Here is an 18,173-nt window from a genome sequence, read left to right as displayed (position 1 = left end):
ACACTTACGGACATGTATGCATACCACCTGGAACTACCCTAGGCGGCTGAGATGCGCGATATCATATGACGCATTGTGAGCACAACTGCTATAAAGCCTGTTGAGATAATCGTGGTATCGACTGGCTCAATCAAAGAGAGCCCTCATTTAGAAATATCAATGGCATATCACATATGGGATATCTACAGTATGTCAACACTGTTTACTGCTTCGAGAAGTCCTAGCATATGACCCCAGAACAAGCGCTACTGTAAAGAATTTATCTATCCTTAGCCCCTGGCAGAGGAACGCTGGTGTCTCTTTTGAACTGCGGTTTCTAGGTATTTGCATCCGACAACGATTTGAGGAGTGGTTCGATGTGTGATCTCTCGCAATATAAATATAGTGTCTTATATCCATAACATAAAATATTTCCCATATACTCAGTCAACATCTTAAAAGTTCCAGTCGTTCTTGCTCTCTTTCCTAAATTATCTCATCGAAGCATGCTAGACTTATATTCATTATGAACTCATTTGATGCTGTCGTTGTTGGTGCAGGCTTTGCCGGAATTCATCAGCTTTATAAACTTCGTGAGCTAGGACTCTCGGTAAAACTCTTTGAAAAGGCTCCTGAGGTTGGCGGCACGTGGTATTGGAATCAATATCCAAATGCTGCCAGTGACTCTCCCAGCGAGTTATACAGATACAGCTGGGATAAAGAAGTTTTACTAAACTACCCATGGCCTACACACGTTGTTCCCCAAAAAGAATCTCAGGCGTATTTGAAACATATGGTAAAGCGCCACGGCTTACAAAAGCACATGCAATTTTCTAGGGAACTCAAATCTGCATCTTTTCAAGATTCTTCATGGACTCTCAGATTCTCGACTGGTGAGACTGTCAAGACCACCTATTTGATTGCTGCCACAGGAGCGTTTAATAAGCCCAACTGGCCCAAGATTCCTGGGTGTGAAAGGTTCAGTGGTGAGCAATATCATTCAGGGTACGTATTGATACATTTATTCTCCTATCAAATAGTTCAAGCAAACACAAGAGGTATGAATTATTACTAAGCATTTTTCTGATAGAATTTGGCCTGAGCAACGCGACCTTAAGGGAAAGCGAGTTGGAGTTATTGGCAACGGCTCTTCTGGTGCCCAAATCCTAGTGGGCCTTGCCAAACAATCAGGTGCAAAACAAATTGTTGCTTTGCAACGCGAAGCAGCATATGTGGTACCCAACCAGATTGGACCAGTCTCAGCCGAATACAGAGACAATATAGTCAATAACTATGACGAGTTTTGGAAAGGAGCTCGAAATTAATTGCCCTCTCGGATATGGCTTTAAGCCGCTAACTACTCTCACATTCGATGTTAGCGCAGAAGAGCGCGAGAGAGTTTACGAGGCAGCCTGGAACGACGTAATGGCCTTCTCATTCATTTATAAAACCTTCTCAGATGTTTTAACCAGTGACGCTGCAAATAAAGAGGTTTGCAACTTCATTAAGCGCAAAATAACCCAAATTGTGAAAGATCCTGCAAAACGTGCCAGGCTTACACCGGAACCAGATGCGCTATATGCCAAACGACCTGTCTGCTGCGCGAGTTATTATGAGATTTTTAACCAAGATAACGTCGATATCGTGAACTTTCAGATGACCCCTCTTGTTGGAATTACCGAAAAAGGTATCCAAACTGAAGAGAAGCTTCAAGAGTTGGATGTTCTCGTTTATGCAACAGGGTTTGAAACCGATGGTAGTTGGGCCACAATCGACATTAGTGGCCCCAGCCAGACATTGAAGCAGCACTGGGCTGAAGGAGCAACTTCATACTTAGGAGTAATGGAAGCGGGATTCCCCAACTTCTTTATGGTTGTAGGCCCTCAGTCAGCAGTTACTAACATGCCTCCACTGATCGAGGGCCAGGTCAACTTTATCACAGGGATGATTTCCAAGGCTGAGGCTTTACAGAAAGAGAATGAAGCAAATAGAAAGAAATCCATTCTCATTACTGCTACTCAAGAAGCGGAGGACGGTTACATGGCAGAATGTCGATCTCTTGCAGAAGGAAGCATTTATTACAGGGATAAATCATTCCTTTTTGCTGATAATCATACCTCTAGGAAGTCAAGCAAGAACGGAAGGAATGTTCTTTGGTATTTTGGTGGCTTGAACAAATACTTGGACAAGGTCCAAGAGGTAATAGATACAGACTATCGCGGATTTACTTTTGCGTCTTAGAATGATAAACAGAAAAAAATAGTTTGACAAACACCAACCGTGATCAGATGACATAATTTAGAATATATACAAGCGTTAGGTTTATCACTATCTTTTAAGTGCAATCTAAAGTGGTGGAAAAGGTAAAAAGAAGATTAAAATTAAATGTACTGTGTTGTGCATCCATCCCCCAAACATCTTAAAAAATATCAAGTATATAATCGCAACTCAATTAACCTTCTGCTTCACTATCTGCTCTATGCGAAATTCGATCATCTCAGGACACTTGCTGCTGTATGCTGCCTGAAATTGATGGCATTTTATTTCCTTAATCAACACATGTTGCAATGGATGCGCCATCTCGACGCAACACTGCAGTCTCAGGCGATGTAGCTGACTCGGTAGACCAAGACACAATCCATCGCGTGTTACGCTTCAAGCGTGTATATCGAGGCCCCCGTCGACCGCTGTCCAGAGCTTGAAAATATCGGCACATGTCGAATTCGAAGTGGTCGATGTCGAATAATATGGGGTTAAATGGATGCGTGGAAGAACGGCACAGCGAAAAGTAACTATGACATAAACCATGAGTTGGTGCCATTTAAATGGGCAGTTAACGAATTATCAGAGGGTTACTCCAGAAAAGAGTATAAAACGTGTGACAGCAGCTGCTCCTAACCGACTTTAAAGTCTCAATTTTGTCAGGGAAAATGTTCTGCAGAGCGATCCACCGCGTCTGGGGAGATCGATCGCTAAGGTATTTTGCAAGCAAAGAACTGGGGCCGCATCTTCGGCCATATCTCTGAATGAGTCAGGGTCAAGAAGGTGCAATTCTGTAAGTATAGAAGTGCCACCAGAGCAAGGCTGCTCTCTCGAATCGCGATTGGAAAGGACAGCAGTTGGAACTCCTTCCGTTGGGCGGTGTATCGAAGCAGAGGTGCCAAGTCTCCGCGGAGCAAGCGGTTCAGCCTCGCTGGTACCGTTGTTGCGACTGATAACTGGAGTTTCCTGCACTGATCGTATGCCACAGGAGCTGTCTCATAGCGTGCGATTTGCTGCAAGAGAATGTCGCGTTGCTGACATTGTATGTTGATCATCGACTCGCTGATAGTGTATACTCAGGAGTCAGATGTCACCATGGCCTCTTCTCACACAATCCGGCAAGTTTGAGAATGATGCCATTTGACTTTCCGGTGGCGACAAGGGCTGCAATCAAGAACAAAATGCGTAAGGGTTTGTAAGATACTAGTAGGCGGGAAAGTATAGAGACCGCTGAACCTACATGCAAGCTGGAGACACAGACAAGATAAATGAACAATGGTTTAGCAACAAGTCGATTGCTTTCATTGCTCTTCGTCTCGCTACCTTGGTTCAGGCTGCCATTTCTCTCTGCCGCAAATTTCGGTGTGTTATGAACGTTGTTTACAACTAGGTATGGACCACCCGCTTAGCTGCCATTCGCTCAAATCCTCTCCTACCTCTTTCAATGCTAGGCATTTCATCAACACCAATAGCAGCTAACAATTGCGCAGTGAGACGGACTTTTAAAGCCCTACAGTTGGCAAACTATCTTTTTAATCCTTCACTTGACATCATCCAAGCTCTCCTAATCCTTGGAAATACCCTCCACAATCTCGGACAGTGAGAGGGTGCATGGGTTCTACTTGGAACCACTGTCAGTTTGGCATAGGCTTTGGGACTGCATATGGAATCTGTCAGACAAAAGCCGGGTGAAATCGGCAGGAATGTAAGAGCTGTTTGGTAAGTTCAATGCGCTTCTGCACTGTGTAGACTTTTGCTTTGCCGCAAAACATACCCCGAAGTTACACATCATGGCTAACTATCGCGATGAAGGGCCTCCACTGTATGGCAGAACAGTCTCTTGAGCCTTTCTCAGGGTCGACCTATCATCATAAGAAGCCACTAGACATCCCCTGTAACCCAAAGCACTGATCCTTTGACATATATCGACATAATGCACAATCTGCAGAGTATCGCCGTGGAAGTTATGGGCAGAGAAATTGAACTCCAATATTGATCGAGCAAGGATTCCTACATCATATTAAATGATTGATGATCCTAGGCGAGTATCTGTGGCCAGGAGTTAGAGTCATCAAACAACAAGCAACTAAATTCTAGTTACGCCTATCACCAGAAATGCTAGCTCGAGTTCCCGATAGTTCATCGAAACTCTGAAACAAGATAATGATCTGCAGAAACCAATATCCCAATCGACGCCAATCTTGAGGCTGCTGCGATTAACGACTGGTCTGCGAAACTGATGATAAAACTCCTGCTCCTCTCTTCAATAACATCATCGGAGCCAAAAATGGCTTTTTTCGGATTCTCGGCCCCCCGCCTCGCTACGTCGTACGAGTAAAGACAGGTATGCTAAACTAACATACCACTTGGGACTACCTCCGATGGCCGGCATGCGAAACATCATACAACGTACAGTTAATGCAAACGATTAACAACCCATTGAACCAACCGTTGTGCCAACCGGTCCAGTCAAAGCAAACATTGTCAATGAGGAGGGCATCGATCTAACAGCGATTCCTGCACCTATGGTCCACCTCTCGGATAGCGGTCGTTATATCAACACGTTTGGTATGCACGTTCTTGAGTCACCCGATGGTAAATGGACAAATTGGTCCATCGCACGCAATATGATCAATAGCGAGAAAGCTTTGACAAAACCAGTTGCAGTGCCGCAACATATTGGAAGGATGCTGAAGCTGTGGAAAGCAGAAGGCAAGGGCTGGCGTTGGGCTCTCGCCTTTGGCGTTCCTCCCGCTGCCATATGGCGTCTATCTCATCACTACCCGATGGAGTAAGTGAGGCTGGATATGTTGGAGCTCTTACTGGCCGTTCGGTACCGCTCGTTAATGCAAAACCAACGACCTATTGGTTCCAGCAGAATCCGATGTCGTGTTTGAAGGCACTATGTCTATCACCGAAACAGCGCCTGAAGGCCCTTTCGTCGAGATGCATGGCTACCCATTTTCCGGCGTCAACCAATTTCCGGTATTCCACGTGAAGAAGATCACTTACCGAAACGACCCTATCTTGCCTTTATCGGCTGCTGGTCATCTGGCGGACGAAACTGTGCGTTTTACATTCTTCTCTGTTCTTTCCGCTTCCCCACTCTTTTGTCTTTTCTTTTGTTCGCTACTAATCTCGCCGAATAGCAAACAATGGTCGGTCCTCTCACTGCCGCACAGATTATGAAGCTAGCTGTAAAACTGCTCACTTTCATCTAACCTATCCATATATAGTTAGGTAGATGTATGAATCTTTGTAGATTCTTGCAATTATAAAACCATATATTATAACATGCCCACCTTCAGCTTTTCCAAACAAGTAAAATTCCCATATGCGGGTTTGCAAGTCTAACTTTCCACTCTTCATTTGTCAACCCGAATATTTCTCTCGCATCCTGCGGTAGAGCTTCATGCCTCCACTCGAATCTCCCATTCATACCGCCCAGACGGGCTGCTTGTTCATAAATGCTTCTCTTCAAATGCCAAGTCATAAAGTCCACTCCGTCCTCACTTAAAAACACTCGAGAAGTCCACCCGTCGCCTGAACTAAGCTCTTCGGTGTATTGATTGCGCGGCAGAAGCCTATTAAGAGGAGGCTTTTGATACGATTTAATTCGCTCGGCAAACTCTTCAGTAGGATGTGGAACAATTCCTATAAAGAAGCCATCTGGTTTGAGATTCAAGGAAATGTTCTTGAACATGTTTATTAATGTTGCTTTGTCCGATGCATAGTTGAGGAACCAAGCGCCGACTGCCATGTCGAAATAGCCTGAACTCTTGTCTGGGGCGAAAGAAGTTGGCACTGCTCCATCTCCTTTCTCAAAGCGCACCTTTCCAGAAGATAATTCAGCTGGAAGCCGAGCCATCGCGCCATCAAGCATCACAGCTGAAATATCCATGCTCGTTAGATGATTCACTCCCCAATCTACAAGAGCAGACGAGTAAAACCCTGTCCCGCAGCCGAATTCGAGAACAGACATGTGTGGCTTAAGAAATGGTTCAATCGCTGAGTGCACATTATCTTTTTCTATGGCTCGATACGGATTGCTCTCGATAACATTATAAGATGAGCCGATAGAGTCGTACTGCGTCATAGCGGTGTAGCTTGCAACTCAAAAGATTTATTGCTGTTTAGTAGGTAGTATGAGCACCGAGCAGATGGGGCTTGGAGAGATTCAAGAGAGGTTGAAGCGGGCAAAAGAAGCGACTTCAGATTAACAAGAAAAGAATTCGCCATATAAAATGTAACTATGACGTTATTTGTGTAGGCAGAGCCGAACAACATGCTTTTGCTAGTGTTCAGTGGCAGAGCATGCTCTTAGAAACGTATCCGGACTCGCAATAGTGTGCATAAAGTTTAATAACCATCGACCTTTTATGGCAGGTGAGTGTCTGTTCGAACAGCCACTGAAAGAATAGCTCAGTCTTACGATACCTGATAACGTTGTATGTGAGCAGATGATTGGCGCGCCAGATTTCCCCAAGATGCAGACGCAGTTTACTCACTCTTTGTTAAGCCAATTAGAGCCAGAATACTTATCTATTGGCGCTGTAAAATATCTCATAAAAGCATAGAGTTTTCAGGTGTCGTTACACGACAATACCTCTTAGAGGCTCATCAAAGACACTTTACTTGAAGCTCCACGAACAATTCGCAATCCCGCACCAGCCATAAACCGTCGCGATAGCTCTGCAACATTCCTGGGGGCAGTTCTCTTTGCTACTCTCCCATGCATAGCATCAGAGCTACCACCCATCAGTGTTGGCTTGAAATTTGGTGCTTCATGAAACATTCGTACAACAAATAAACACATCGGTAGTAAATTCTGCCATTCTCCTGGCACGCGAAATCTCGAGATCGGGACTCAATATCTGCGAAATAGATTAGACTCCGCCAAACACACATTTTTTCAACGGAATTAAGCACGGTTGCGCAAACAGGCGGCGCTTCTTTCTTGAGCGATAGCGTAGCGAATATTTACTCTAGTTTTCTTGTTCACCCATGTTCTAGTTTAGATTCCTCTCATAGTCTTTACGGCAAAGATCTTAATACATAGAACACAGTCACTAGCCGTCTGGGAATACATCGATGTACTTAAATAAATTATTGTCTCCGCATTGTACCGCAAATCCAGGTCATCTTCGTAGCTGCAGGCTGTGTGCAAGGCCTGTGCGGTTTGGATGGTGTTGGATGAAATCTTGTCACTGGGAAACTATTTGCAAGTAAGTGAGAACGATACGCACAGTCTTTGTCGATCTTGTGAGAAATTGTAAATTCTCCAGTTAGAAAAATTGAAGTTGAACTGTCGCGACATTATGACTTGATATCCACCATTATCTGACCACTTTAGCTACTGCTCGGCATCTCGACACAGCTGGATGGAAAGCGGCAGATGCATTCCCATGAACTATCTTTTCTGAGGCATAATATTCTGACACCTAGTATAATGGTGTAGCGACAGATTTTGAAAGTCACAGGTGGTGTGGTGTGGTGATGCAATGAATAGCCCGCTATTCGTCGGCGTTGACTTTGACGACTGTTGAGGGATAGCGGTACGGCGTCATGCAAATCCTGCGATCGTGGATTCAAATAAACGAAACAACATGGGGTTATTCAGCCCCATGCTCAAATTCAATTGTGTTCGGCATCATGTATAACGTACTTTGATTGTAAAGCCATGCTCTAGGGAAACTCGTATAATTAACTTGCCAATTGTGTTTGCTGTATCGGATTGCTAGCATAAGCCCTCCAAGCGATTTGATACGAGGTCTGTAATGAGTATAGAATGAGCGACACTACCTACAAACTGACCGACTTTGTAATATCCAAGGTATTCACACTTGAACTGGTTATGGTATGTAACATTGGAACGACAGAGCTCTATTTAGCAGAAGCCAAAGCAATGAGTGTGAGATATTTATACTACAGGATACAGTTTACTGGCGTCCGTGTTTGATCCACTGGCCCCTTGTTGGAACGTCATGTCAATACTGACAGTCTTTTTAATCCCGATTATCCTCTCTTCGCTACCTTCACTTTTGTAATTTTCTAGATCATCAATGCCAGCTTCAAATTCATCACGTCTCCTTGAGCGGCCAGATTGGCTATTCCAATTCCCAGATCGGGGGCCCATGCCGTAGTGGACGCCATCGCTCAATTCGTACGATTGATCTTTATTTGAAGAGCCAAACAACAATGGAAGAAATCGACTTAAAGGCACTCTCAGCGACGGCGCGCAGGCACAAATGACGCCGACGGTTGATTCCACCTGGGTCCAGATAACTGAAGTTCCGGTCGCCCAGGTAAAATCGAGAATGAAAGTGGCATTGAAGTTGAGACTTATAAGGCGTTCGATACTCGTGATACATACACTTTAAGATGTCAGAATTGGGTAATACCAGCGACTGGAAGTTGCTTACAAGGCGCCAAGCACAAATACTGCCAATACACTGATCTTGGCTCGGCGGTTCATCTGTAGCTTTAGGACCACTGGAATGGGTAAACAAAGGACGATAACATCCATTAAGGTGTTCCATCCTGATTGGCCGTACCAGAAGGCTTTGATGTTTATACTGCTACAGCATTAATAGGACTATTCGTATGGAATCGACCGGGCCTACAAACCAAGATCCGGCTAGAGTCTTATCCCATGAAAATTGGACTGGTAAACATTGGAAAATTGTTGTGAAGCTGAGAGCGACTATTCCAGCTGATATATGGACGATGAGCACCCAGCAAATTATCCTGAACTTTCTTTGCGGAAATATGTCGAGATAGAGGAAAAGAAACGAGAGCTTCGTAATGGCGACGGTGTCTTTGACGAAACATTGAAATACAAAGAAATATAATAACGAGTAGTAGCGTTGTTCCGCGTTGAGAAAAGGAGCGTGATGGCCGAAGCCCCATTTCACAATGGCTGAGAGGTTAGTAATGGCTTCTTAACAATTCGCTTCCGGGTCATCCTTACCAATTGAAATACACGTCACTTGAATAATATTGAATATCTAAACAAACATTAACAGTATGATAGATATGACTCGCGATCAAGACTTACCAAACAAATAACAACACATATATCCGCCTTGTTCAAAGCGCCGTACCCATTCTTAAAGCACCTCCACCAAACACGAAAACAAACAATGCCTGTAGCTATGACAAGCAGAGGTATGTTCACGTATAAGAAAGTGTTTCCATTCTTCGTATCAGGTCCGTTGGGCACAATAACCTTCGTAGTTGCCATAGCCCCGACAGTGGGAAGAGTAACGAAGTGACAAGAAGTAGAATGTGTACATAAGTCAATGGCAACGATCTCAGATGTTGTTATCTCTCATCATTGTCTTTAGATCTTGACCAAAGCTTGGACGATTGAATCACGCTCAACGCGATTAATCTGAAGGAGTCCACTCGCTATCTATAAAAGACGGGAATGGATTGGATAATGAAAGCCATAATATACTCTTACTAGGTACATCCTTGATCCCAGCTTCGGTAGATGGAGTGGACCAAGCTTCATGACTGTCCCGTCCAGCCAAAGACTCCCTGGTACTTTACAAAGGCGTTTCCCACATGGTTTCATTTAGCGGCTCAGAATCAATACCATTGGGCTCAAAAACCCAGCCACTTGGAGCTGATGCTCAAGCAACGTTTCGCACAATACCACTGTTATAATTTGTCAGTTGACTGTTGGTCTGATCCTCTTTCCAGTGAATTGCGGTGAAGCAGCCAGAGCCGCTTGATTTTTTATCTTCGAATGGGGTTGAATTTGCAATTTACTGCAACAGACAATTTAACGAGAGCAATCCGGGAGCACGTTTATGCTGCAGGTACAAGCTTGGCTGCCTCGCGACATTTTCGTATGGTGCCATCTTCAGGAGTGTAGTATTCTACAGACTGCTTGCAACGCAAGCCGGGGACCTGGTAGGAACTGCCGCCACGGTGCGCAATCCGGTAGCTGAAACGTAAACCTTGGAGAAGAATCCCAGATATCCGTAGCCCCAGTTATTTAAAAGGGGCTCTTGGCATACGGAGTCATCCGTGCTCGTAATGTAAAAACCATCAAGTCTCCGAACCTGGCTATTGTCACTCTGTCTAGACTATATATTTACTAATATTTCTCCGTTCTTACTTCTTACATTGTCTTTAAAGCCACAGCCTGGAAGGCATGTCTCAAGCAGAATGGCCTGGATAGTTTTTGCTTCTATATTGTTCTTTCTGGGCAGCTTGCTGTAGTTGCTGTTACATGTTAGCTTATATGCGTCATAAGCAAGTAGTAAACAAAGAGTGAAAAATTGAATGCAACCTCCCCTTCCCCAAAGGAAAAAGTCCGTCCAAGGTATGAGCGCATTCTTAACCAAAAAAGCCACAATATCACCAGCAGGATACGACCGGGCATGAAAAGAACGAATAGCTTTAGCTGAACTCCTTTGAAGTCTGACCAAGGCTCTCTATTGGCAAAGGAAAAGATAGAACACAAATTCCGTTACACGCTAACTATATAGAAGTAGTGTACAACGCAATTTTAGAGCGGTGAAACCACTGAAGTTTTCCTATTTTCAATAAGTAGCATGAAGCAGTAGTAGATAGTGCCTGATTGGCAAAGGCGTATCGGCGCTCAAGTCATCACCGCGCCTTGTCTTCAAACTACATACTAGTAGTACGCCTCTGCTTCTCAGCTGCTCTTATGTACATACCTGAGCTAAAAAGCAGCTGAGATCATGTCTGGGACTTAACGCCAATAGTGTATGAGCTTGACTAGTAACGAAAAGGAGCTACAAGGTTTCGATATGCATACGACTCTACAATATGTACGTTGGCTGCACGAGTACGCCAAAAGGATTCGTGGCAATTGGTCTAGACACAATCCTGCGCTAGCATGGGCACATGTAGCTGTACAGATGAGTGGTCTGTTTCCAATGATACCTACGCTCTGCTATTGTACATCGTACCTACTGTAGACGGCCAAACCAAAGCTGTAAAATGCCAAGAATGCAAAGCAGAGGTTAACGGACTGTTTACCAAGACTTAAATAGCTATGCTAAATCGAAAGAATGGCTGCTAATAGAAGACAATGTATTTCTGTGCCTGCAACTCTGGTCGTAGGATCAAGCTGCTTGCAGTGAAGCTACCGATACAGGGATTCTGTACGGTAAGTAGGTACTAGCAATATTAAGGCTAGCTACCCCACTGAGAGAAGAAAGTTAGTATTACTGGGTTACTGTAGCACAGGATGGTAAAATCAGGGCCTTGTCAGGGAAGGTTGGATTGACAGGGCGGGGACACCGCAATATACTGCCGTTGCTAGAAAGAGAGCGAGACCCGAGAGCCAGTCTGGCGCGGGACACTCGCAAGCATAAACCTCTAGTGCTGAGATTTTCCACATAGTGCCCATCAACTCCTCTCCGGCCGTAACCGCACGGGCCGCGTCCACCGGATATCACATCCGTTTGTGACGTTACAGGGGGACCCTTGGACAACTTCGCAGGATGTACCCGCCTCAACGCAGGTGTGACATCCTGAAGTGTAGTCTAGCTGAACCAACATGCTCAGGCTTGTATGTAGAGGATACAGGGAGGAGAAGGGTATCGGCTACACATTTACCGGCATCTTGGCGAGGTAGCATTTAGTCTTGTACGGCATGCCTGGCACTGGCGGCCTAGTTACATTGTCTGCGACAGTTGTCTCAGATTTTGTTGAAGAGACCTCTTAGGCAGCAGAAACCTCTCTTCTTCCATCTACCTCCCACAGTTACGCACACCCTGTCCAGCCACAGCAATATTGTCAACTCAACACAGCAACATACACCGACGACAGTTATGGAATCGGATGCGGAGGTTGCAGCAGAGAAGTCTTTGGGCTTAGCCTCCGCGGCACCTGCATCCGCTGTGACCGATGCTGTTGATGTGGCTGATGGTCTTTCCGCTGCGGAGTATCGTAAGCTCATCTGGAAGCTGGATGTACATCTTCTACCACCACTTTTTGTACTATGGTTCATCTCATTGATCGATCGAGTGAACATTGGAACTGCGAGAATCCAGGGTCTTGAGAAGGACCTTGGCATGAATCCTCGGACCAACCAGTTTAACATTGCAACTGGTATGTGCCGGGTTGATGAAGAGTAATACGACATCATTACCTAACGTCTTTTATTTTGCCTTTTCTAGTCGTGGTTTTCATCGGGCTTATGCTCGCAGAGGTAATTGAGCCTGGGCCTAAATTTACAGTGTACAATACCAATCATCGAACAGGTTCCAAGTAATTGGCTCATCAAACGATATGAACCGGCAACCGTGCTCTGCAGCGAATGCATTATTCTCGGTAAGCAATCAACCGATACGATTAACGAGTTGACCATACTCATATTAGGCAGGGATCTTCACCATCTGTCAAGGGCTGCTTCACAATTTTGCTGGACTCGTTGGAATACGTCTTGTCATTGGAATCTTGGAAGCGGGACTTATTCCTGGTTCCATCTTTCTGCTGTCAGCATATTACCCACGATATGAATTGCAGTGGCGTGTAAGTATGCTACATGTTGGCAATGCAATTTCAAATGCCTTTGGCGGGCTTCTGGCGTTCGCTGTAGCAAGCATTCACTCATCTAACGGATGGAGTGGATGGAGATGGATCTTCGTTATTGAGGGTTTGATCACAATAGTCCTTACACTTGTTTGTTGGCCGTTTATAAATAACTGGCCAGCCACGGCAAAATGGCTCAAACCATATGAAAAGGCGGTTCTCGAAGAACGAATTCGAGCAGATGGCATCATTGGCCGCATGGACATCTTGGACAGAAAAGCTGTAATTAGATGTATTACAGACTGGAAAGTTTATCTCAGGTAAGATAAATGGTGGATCGCAGAAGAAAAGCTTGTACCTACTAACATGAGAACAGTGCTTTTATAATTATCGGCATTATTTCCAGCGTGTACTCGTGCACCTTATTCGCACCTACCATTGTCCAGGTTCTCAAACCAACATATACGCCAAGGAAGATTCAGTCCCTAGTGATACCGATCTTTATCTCTGCATCTATTAGCACTCTCTCATTTGCCTATATATCTGATAAGTTGAAGCATCGCGCGGGGATTGCACTGGCTGGCTGTTTTATTGCCATTATCGGTTATATCATTCTTCTCAACCAAGAGCATGTCTCGGTCAACGCTCGATACGGTGCTTTATATCTGATCGCTTCCGGGTCCTTTGCTGCTCTACCTGGAGCATGGATCCTGCTTTTGAACAATGTTTCTGGATCTTACAAGACTGCTTTTGCCATGGGTATGGAGATCGGTCTAGGCAACGGCGGTGGCTTCGTTGCTTCGCTATCGTTCCAATCCAAAGATGCTCCGTTCTACTGGTCCGGTTTCAAGACCACCTTTTCGCTCATGTGCATGGCAGTGGGTCTGATCTGCATTTATGTGGCTGGGCTTTGGTACGAAAACAAGCAGAAGCGCGCTGGAAACAGAAACGCTCTCCTCACTGAAGAGGGCGACAATTTAGGAGATGCTCATCCTGAGTTTATTTATACTTATTAGATGAGCTAACGGTATAGAAAGCCGTCCAATTTGTTATCGAACAGCACTGGAGCTGTTGCATCTGAAGCCTTCTTGGTCCAGTATTACTTTCATCAAACTAATAGTATTCATAATGTTTTAGTCTCCTGGCATTAGTCAAGCTAGACTTGGAATGCAAACGCTGCATTTTTATTCATATTACCTCTCATAGTTGCAAACCTTTACTGGCATTCATATACACATAATGTTCCTAACCTAAGGTGCGTGATCCATCGCCGTGATGTGGACCTCAAATGAGTGAAGACAACATGATATGAAGATGTCTTTCAGCATTTATTGAGCGAAGTCTCTGCTTTATTGGATATTCCCAAGTGAGGTTGCACAACCGATGGTTGTGTGTTACTAAGACGTGCGCAATATTCCGCAAAGCTTCCACGCACCGCTGAGGTAGTACCTCTCGCCTACCACATAATATCTGAGGCGTGCGACTCTGGGTAAGATCCGCAACTCGTATTTGGCATAGGGATTATGGGCAGGCTCAGAACCTAATGATCCGAGTGTAGCATTTTAGAGGTTTCGCAGGAGCCATGGTGCCGGTAACATACGAGCGTGTAAACGCCCCAAAATAAGATGTTCTAATACAGGGGAATGCCAGTGCGGGTACCGACGTTAAACACAGCGCATGAGAACATAATACGAGTTCAGATTACACGAAGTAGGTGTACCTCACCAGTTATATCAAAGGCCGTTGCGAATAGCTCAAGGATTAGGTACTTAGGTAGAGTGGCATTCTGCGTTAGACACGTAAGGCTCGGTATCGAGCCCTTGATACGTCTGTAAAGCCCAGAACAGCCTTTCGTTTTCGAGCAGCAGTAGTATAGGTAGACAATACTGGTCGTATTGGGCAGACATTTAGGGGCTCGTAGAAACCCCTTGTTCGTCGAAAAGATACCACACCACTGCGTCCAGGCCCCACTTCATGTCCAGGCTACTGTGCTGGGGCAGAGGAGTAGGTAGTAACACTAGTAGTGGCTGGAGCTGCATCAGCGTTGCTGTGTTGAATGCACGAAGAACGGAATCATACCCGTGTTTCCCGGGAAGGATTGGTTGCAAGCATGCATAAAAATTGGTTCAGTTTCCAAAGTAGTAACGCAAGATAATTTTTTTCATCCCTAAGAAGTGCGACTGCTGAAAATTTGAGCTCACATTGTACAGTAGCAGTCATATACATTCACCCTGTCGCTTTGTACCGAGCATCACCGCTGGAAGGGAAACATGGGTTCAGTATCTGAGCGAAAAGAAATCCACATAGCGATAGTGGGGGGAGGAATCGGAGGGCTCGCCTTGGCGATTGGTCTGCAACAGTATAGCCACATCCAAGTCAAGATCTTCGAGTCTGCTGCAAAGTTCTCTGAGATTGGCGGTAAGTACATAGTGGCTATGAGATCAACTGACCACTCAAAAGAAGAAAGAATGCTAAGACACTTCAGCTGGCGTTTTCTTTGGCGCTAATTCTATCCGTGCGATGAGCCTTATACATCCAGCTATTGGAGAAGCGTATGGTAGGATTTCGACAAGCGCGGGCTGGAAGTCAAAGGAAGATACATACTTTGACTTCATACTCGCACATGGCCTTCACGGCTTGCCCACTGGCAGTCATATCATATCTCCCAAGCTCAATGCGTCTGAGCGACATAGCACTGCCCACCGTGCACATTTTGTTGATGAGCTTGTCAAACTTATCCCCGGTGATGTCGCCAAGTTTGGCAAGAGATTGACAGACATCTCCCGCGATGAGGGCAAAGGGAAAACGATTCTCCAATTCGCCGATGGCAGTACTTCAGAAGCAGACGCAGTGATCGGATGTGATGGGATTCGATCGGTATGTCGAGAATTTGTATTAGGAAAAGACAACCCTCTGTCACAACCGACCTTCACTGGGAAGCACGCATATCGGGGGTTGATACCCATGGAGAAGGCTATTGCTGCGATTGGGGAGGAAAAGGCCCAAAATCGATTCATGTTTCTCGGCAAAGGCGGCCATGTTCTCACTTTTCCCGTAGCAAATGGTAAAGTGATGAATGTTGTCGCTTTTAGTACAACCAAGAATGGCACATGGGAAGGAGATTGGATTAAACGAATGGAACGGGAAGCTATAGCGGCGGACTTTCAGGGATTTGGACAGGAATGTCAGAAGATATTCTCGGTATGCTTCACCCCCACAGGTAATGTGAAACGTAAAAACTGCTGATTTGAGGTCTAGCTGATGGAGAATACCGACCATTGGGGTATATTCGACCTCTCTCCCGAAATTCCGACTTACTACTCTGGAAAGCTCCGCCTTCTTCTCTTAGGCGATAGCGCACATGCTTGTGCCCCTCACCAAGGTGCCGGCGCTGGTCAGGCATTAGAAGATGCGTATATTCTCTCTCACGTCCTTGGCATTTGTGACTCCTCATCCGATCTGCTCGCTGCATTTAATGCATATGAAAGTATACGCATGCCACGAGCTAAATTTGTCCAAATTCACGGTCGTCGACAAGGAGAACTTTTGGATCTGCAGAGGCCTGATGTTGGAGATGATTTGGAAAAATTGAAAGCAGTTATCGATGTACCAATCAGAGAAATTTGGAACTGCGATTTGGTTGCCGAATTAGACAAAGCATTGGCAATGATGCAGAAAGAATTGAACAAGGTGGAAGCAACAAACCCGGTATTGTAAGCGATTCAAGCTACTGGAGTAAATGTATAAGTATCATAATTCTTACCCAACAATTGTTTGGATATGTTTGGATGGATGGAAAGAGTAGCACCAGCTCAACAATAACTAAAATTGTCTGCAAGCCATGGTTCTCGTATGAAATACAGTAGTAGAGTTTTATTTCGCCAACGTGCTGTGAAGTCTTTCTCGGGCTGTCTTCGTCGTTACCAGCTTTGCGCGCTTTATCTTACACCCTTCTCTGCTCCTATCAGCGTAGAGTTTTCGACTATTAGAAGAAGCATACATTGGGCGTCATGTTTTCCTACTAAAATGGTTTCAGGAACTTTATATGTCGTCTATCTTAAAATACACAATGGGATCTTGAAGAGGCAGCTGACCACTGACTTCTCAATGAGCTAGCGGTTGCAGAACTTGGGCTACATGAGTCAACAAATTGGTTAGTGTAAGCTCCTTACTCAAAAGAAAAGAAATGAAAGATTAATGAAAGATCAATGAAAGACGGGAAAGGGTACAGAACGTCTGTATAAGTGGAAGGCAAAGATAAGCTTGGAATACTGGCTATCAGATCTTGTTCCAGAAATCCGCGATTGACTGAGCGACCTCGGATGCCTTTTCCCGCACAACTGCATGTCCAACCTGTGGAATACTAACAAAATCTTGCACCCCAATGCCAGATAGATCTTGAGGGCTGCATACATCATCGAGCTCTCCAAGGATATATAGATATTTGACGCCCTTTTCGGCTGCTCTGGCGAATTCGGTGCTGTTATCCAAAACCCCGCCGTCTCTGAAAATGGCTACCACGCTCGCAACATGGCCCTCATGGTTCTTCAGCTCCCAGTCTCGGACGGCTTCGGCCACCACCTCGCCTCTTCCTACTTTCTCTTTCCAATCTTGAGGGACAGTTAACTGGCCTCCTTCTAGAAATTCCAGGATCCACTCTTTTGCCGGCTCTTCTAGGCCTTCACCACCACGCACGTAACTCTTCTGTCGCTCGGTAAAAAGCTCCTTGCGGATGAAGCCTGCAGGGGCTACCAGCACCATAGACGCGACGCGCTCTGGCCTTGCAGCCGCAAAACTTGCAGTTACTGATGCACCAAAAGAATAGCCAACTACATGGGCATCTTCCCAGCCAAGATGCTGGAATAGAGATTCCAGCAGCTCGTGAAACAGCGCCGCGTTGTGCGTCGCAAATGGCGTGTCTGTGAGCCCGTGGCCCCACCAGTCAACCAGTACGCATTTCGCATGTGGAAAACGCGCCGACAGTGCCCTTGCTAGTGGCTGCAGGCCGATTGCGGGTGTTTGGACGCCATGCAGTAACAGCACGCGGGAAATCGCTGTCGCGTCGTCTGGTGGTGAGGCAGACGAGGGCGGCAGCTCATAAAAGGCAGCTCTGCCACTCTTTGTCGACAGGTAGGACGCTTCGGGGAGTACTTTGCCAAAGACAGCAGTGAAATCGGCTTCGGATGGGGCGCGTATTGGTTGTCGCGCGTCTGGCTGGGCAGTCCCAGGGCGGGGGAGTACAATTAGACTATCAGACATTATTTTCTTCAGCTGTTGATTATGTCCAGGCAAGGCACACGACACTTTAGCAGTTCTGTATGACTTTACGATAGAAGCGGCAAGAAGAGGCTTAATAGCAGAAGAGGCTTTCACTGCATCTAGGACCTACGAAAAGGAGGATCTCATGAACGATC

At 45.5% G+C, this 18,173-nt stretch overlaps 8 protein-coding genes across 8 annotated transcripts; 5 read left to right on the top strand and 3 right to left on the bottom strand.

The window, feature by feature from the left end:
- Positions 1–505: 505 nt before the first annotated feature.
- TGAM01_v210816 (hypothetical protein) lies at positions 506–2,220 on the top strand (the record flags this gene model as incomplete). The annotated part of the gene is made up of 3 exons (XM_018810321.1): positions 506–984; positions 1,070–1,214; positions 1,264–2,220. The coding sequence occupies 3 exons, from the start codon at positions 506–508 to the stop codon at positions 2,218–2,220; spliced, it is 1,581 nt and encodes a 526-aa protein (XP_018656465.1).
- Positions 2,221–4,622: 2,402 nt separating this feature from the next.
- On the top strand, positions 4,623–5,036 carry TGAM01_v210815 (hypothetical protein; the record flags this gene model as incomplete). Its single annotated transcript, XM_018810320.2, has 2 exons — positions 4,623–4,650; positions 4,711–5,036. 2 exons carry the CDS (start codon positions 4,623–4,625, stop codon positions 5,034–5,036), a joined length of 354 nt encoding a protein of 117 aa, XP_018656464.2.
- Positions 5,037–5,145: 109 nt separating this feature from the next.
- TGAM01_v210814 (hypothetical protein) lies at positions 5,146–5,462 on the top strand (the record flags this gene model as incomplete). The annotated part of the gene is made up of 2 exons (XM_024550881.1): positions 5,146–5,307; positions 5,391–5,462. 2 exons carry the CDS (start codon positions 5,146–5,148, stop codon positions 5,460–5,462), a joined length of 234 nt encoding a protein of 77 aa, XP_024404379.1.
- Positions 5,463–5,545: 83 nt separating this feature from the next.
- On the bottom strand, positions 5,546–6,337 carry TGAM01_v210813 (hypothetical protein; the record flags this gene model as incomplete). Its single annotated transcript, XM_018810319.1, has 1 exon — positions 5,546–6,337. One exon carries the CDS (start codon positions 6,335–6,337, stop codon positions 5,546–5,548), a length of 792 nt encoding a protein of 263 aa, XP_018656463.1.
- A 1,824-nt stretch (positions 6,338–8,161) lies between these two features.
- Positions 8,162–9,484, bottom strand: TGAM01_v210812 (integral membrane protein; the record flags this gene model as incomplete). The annotated part of the gene is made up of 5 exons (XM_024550880.1): positions 8,162–8,615; positions 8,664–8,816; positions 8,869–9,160; positions 9,212–9,248; positions 9,299–9,484. The coding sequence occupies 5 exons, from the start codon at positions 9,482–9,484 to the stop codon at positions 8,162–8,164; spliced, it is 1,122 nt and encodes a 373-aa protein (XP_024404378.1).
- Positions 9,485–12,056: 2,572 nt separating this feature from the next.
- On the top strand, positions 12,057–13,775 carry TGAM01_v210811 (hypothetical protein; the record flags this gene model as incomplete). The annotated part of the gene is made up of 5 exons (XM_024550879.1): positions 12,057–12,336; positions 12,405–12,436; positions 12,489–12,558; positions 12,611–13,079; positions 13,136–13,775. 5 exons carry the CDS (start codon positions 12,057–12,059, stop codon positions 13,773–13,775), a joined length of 1,491 nt encoding a protein of 496 aa, XP_024404377.1.
- A 1,254-nt stretch (positions 13,776–15,029) lies between these two features.
- On the top strand, positions 15,030–16,476 carry TGAM01_v210810 (mannitol 1-phosphate dehydrogenase; the record flags this gene model as incomplete). Its single annotated transcript, XM_018810317.1, has 3 exons — positions 15,030–15,177; positions 15,245–15,960; positions 16,018–16,476. The coding sequence occupies 3 exons, from the start codon at positions 15,030–15,032 to the stop codon at positions 16,474–16,476; spliced, it is 1,323 nt and encodes a 440-aa protein (XP_018656461.1).
- Positions 16,477–17,037: 561 nt separating this feature from the next.
- TGAM01_v210809 (hypothetical protein) lies at positions 17,038–18,018 on the bottom strand (the record flags this gene model as incomplete). The annotated part of the gene is made up of 1 exon (XM_018810316.1): positions 17,038–18,018. One exon carries the CDS (start codon positions 18,016–18,018, stop codon positions 17,038–17,040), a length of 981 nt encoding a protein of 326 aa, XP_018656460.1.
- Between the last annotated feature and the right edge of the window lie 155 nt (positions 18,019–18,173).

Source organism: Trichoderma gamsii (genome assembly GCF_001481775.2).
Source record: "Trichoderma gamsii strain T6085 chromosome Unknown Scaffold_73.2, whole genome shotgun sequence".
In the NCBI taxonomy this organism is placed as follows: domain Eukaryota; kingdom Fungi; phylum Ascomycota; class Sordariomycetes; order Hypocreales; family Hypocreaceae; genus Trichoderma; species Trichoderma gamsii.
This window is presented reverse-complemented; position numbering and strand designations above follow the sequence as displayed.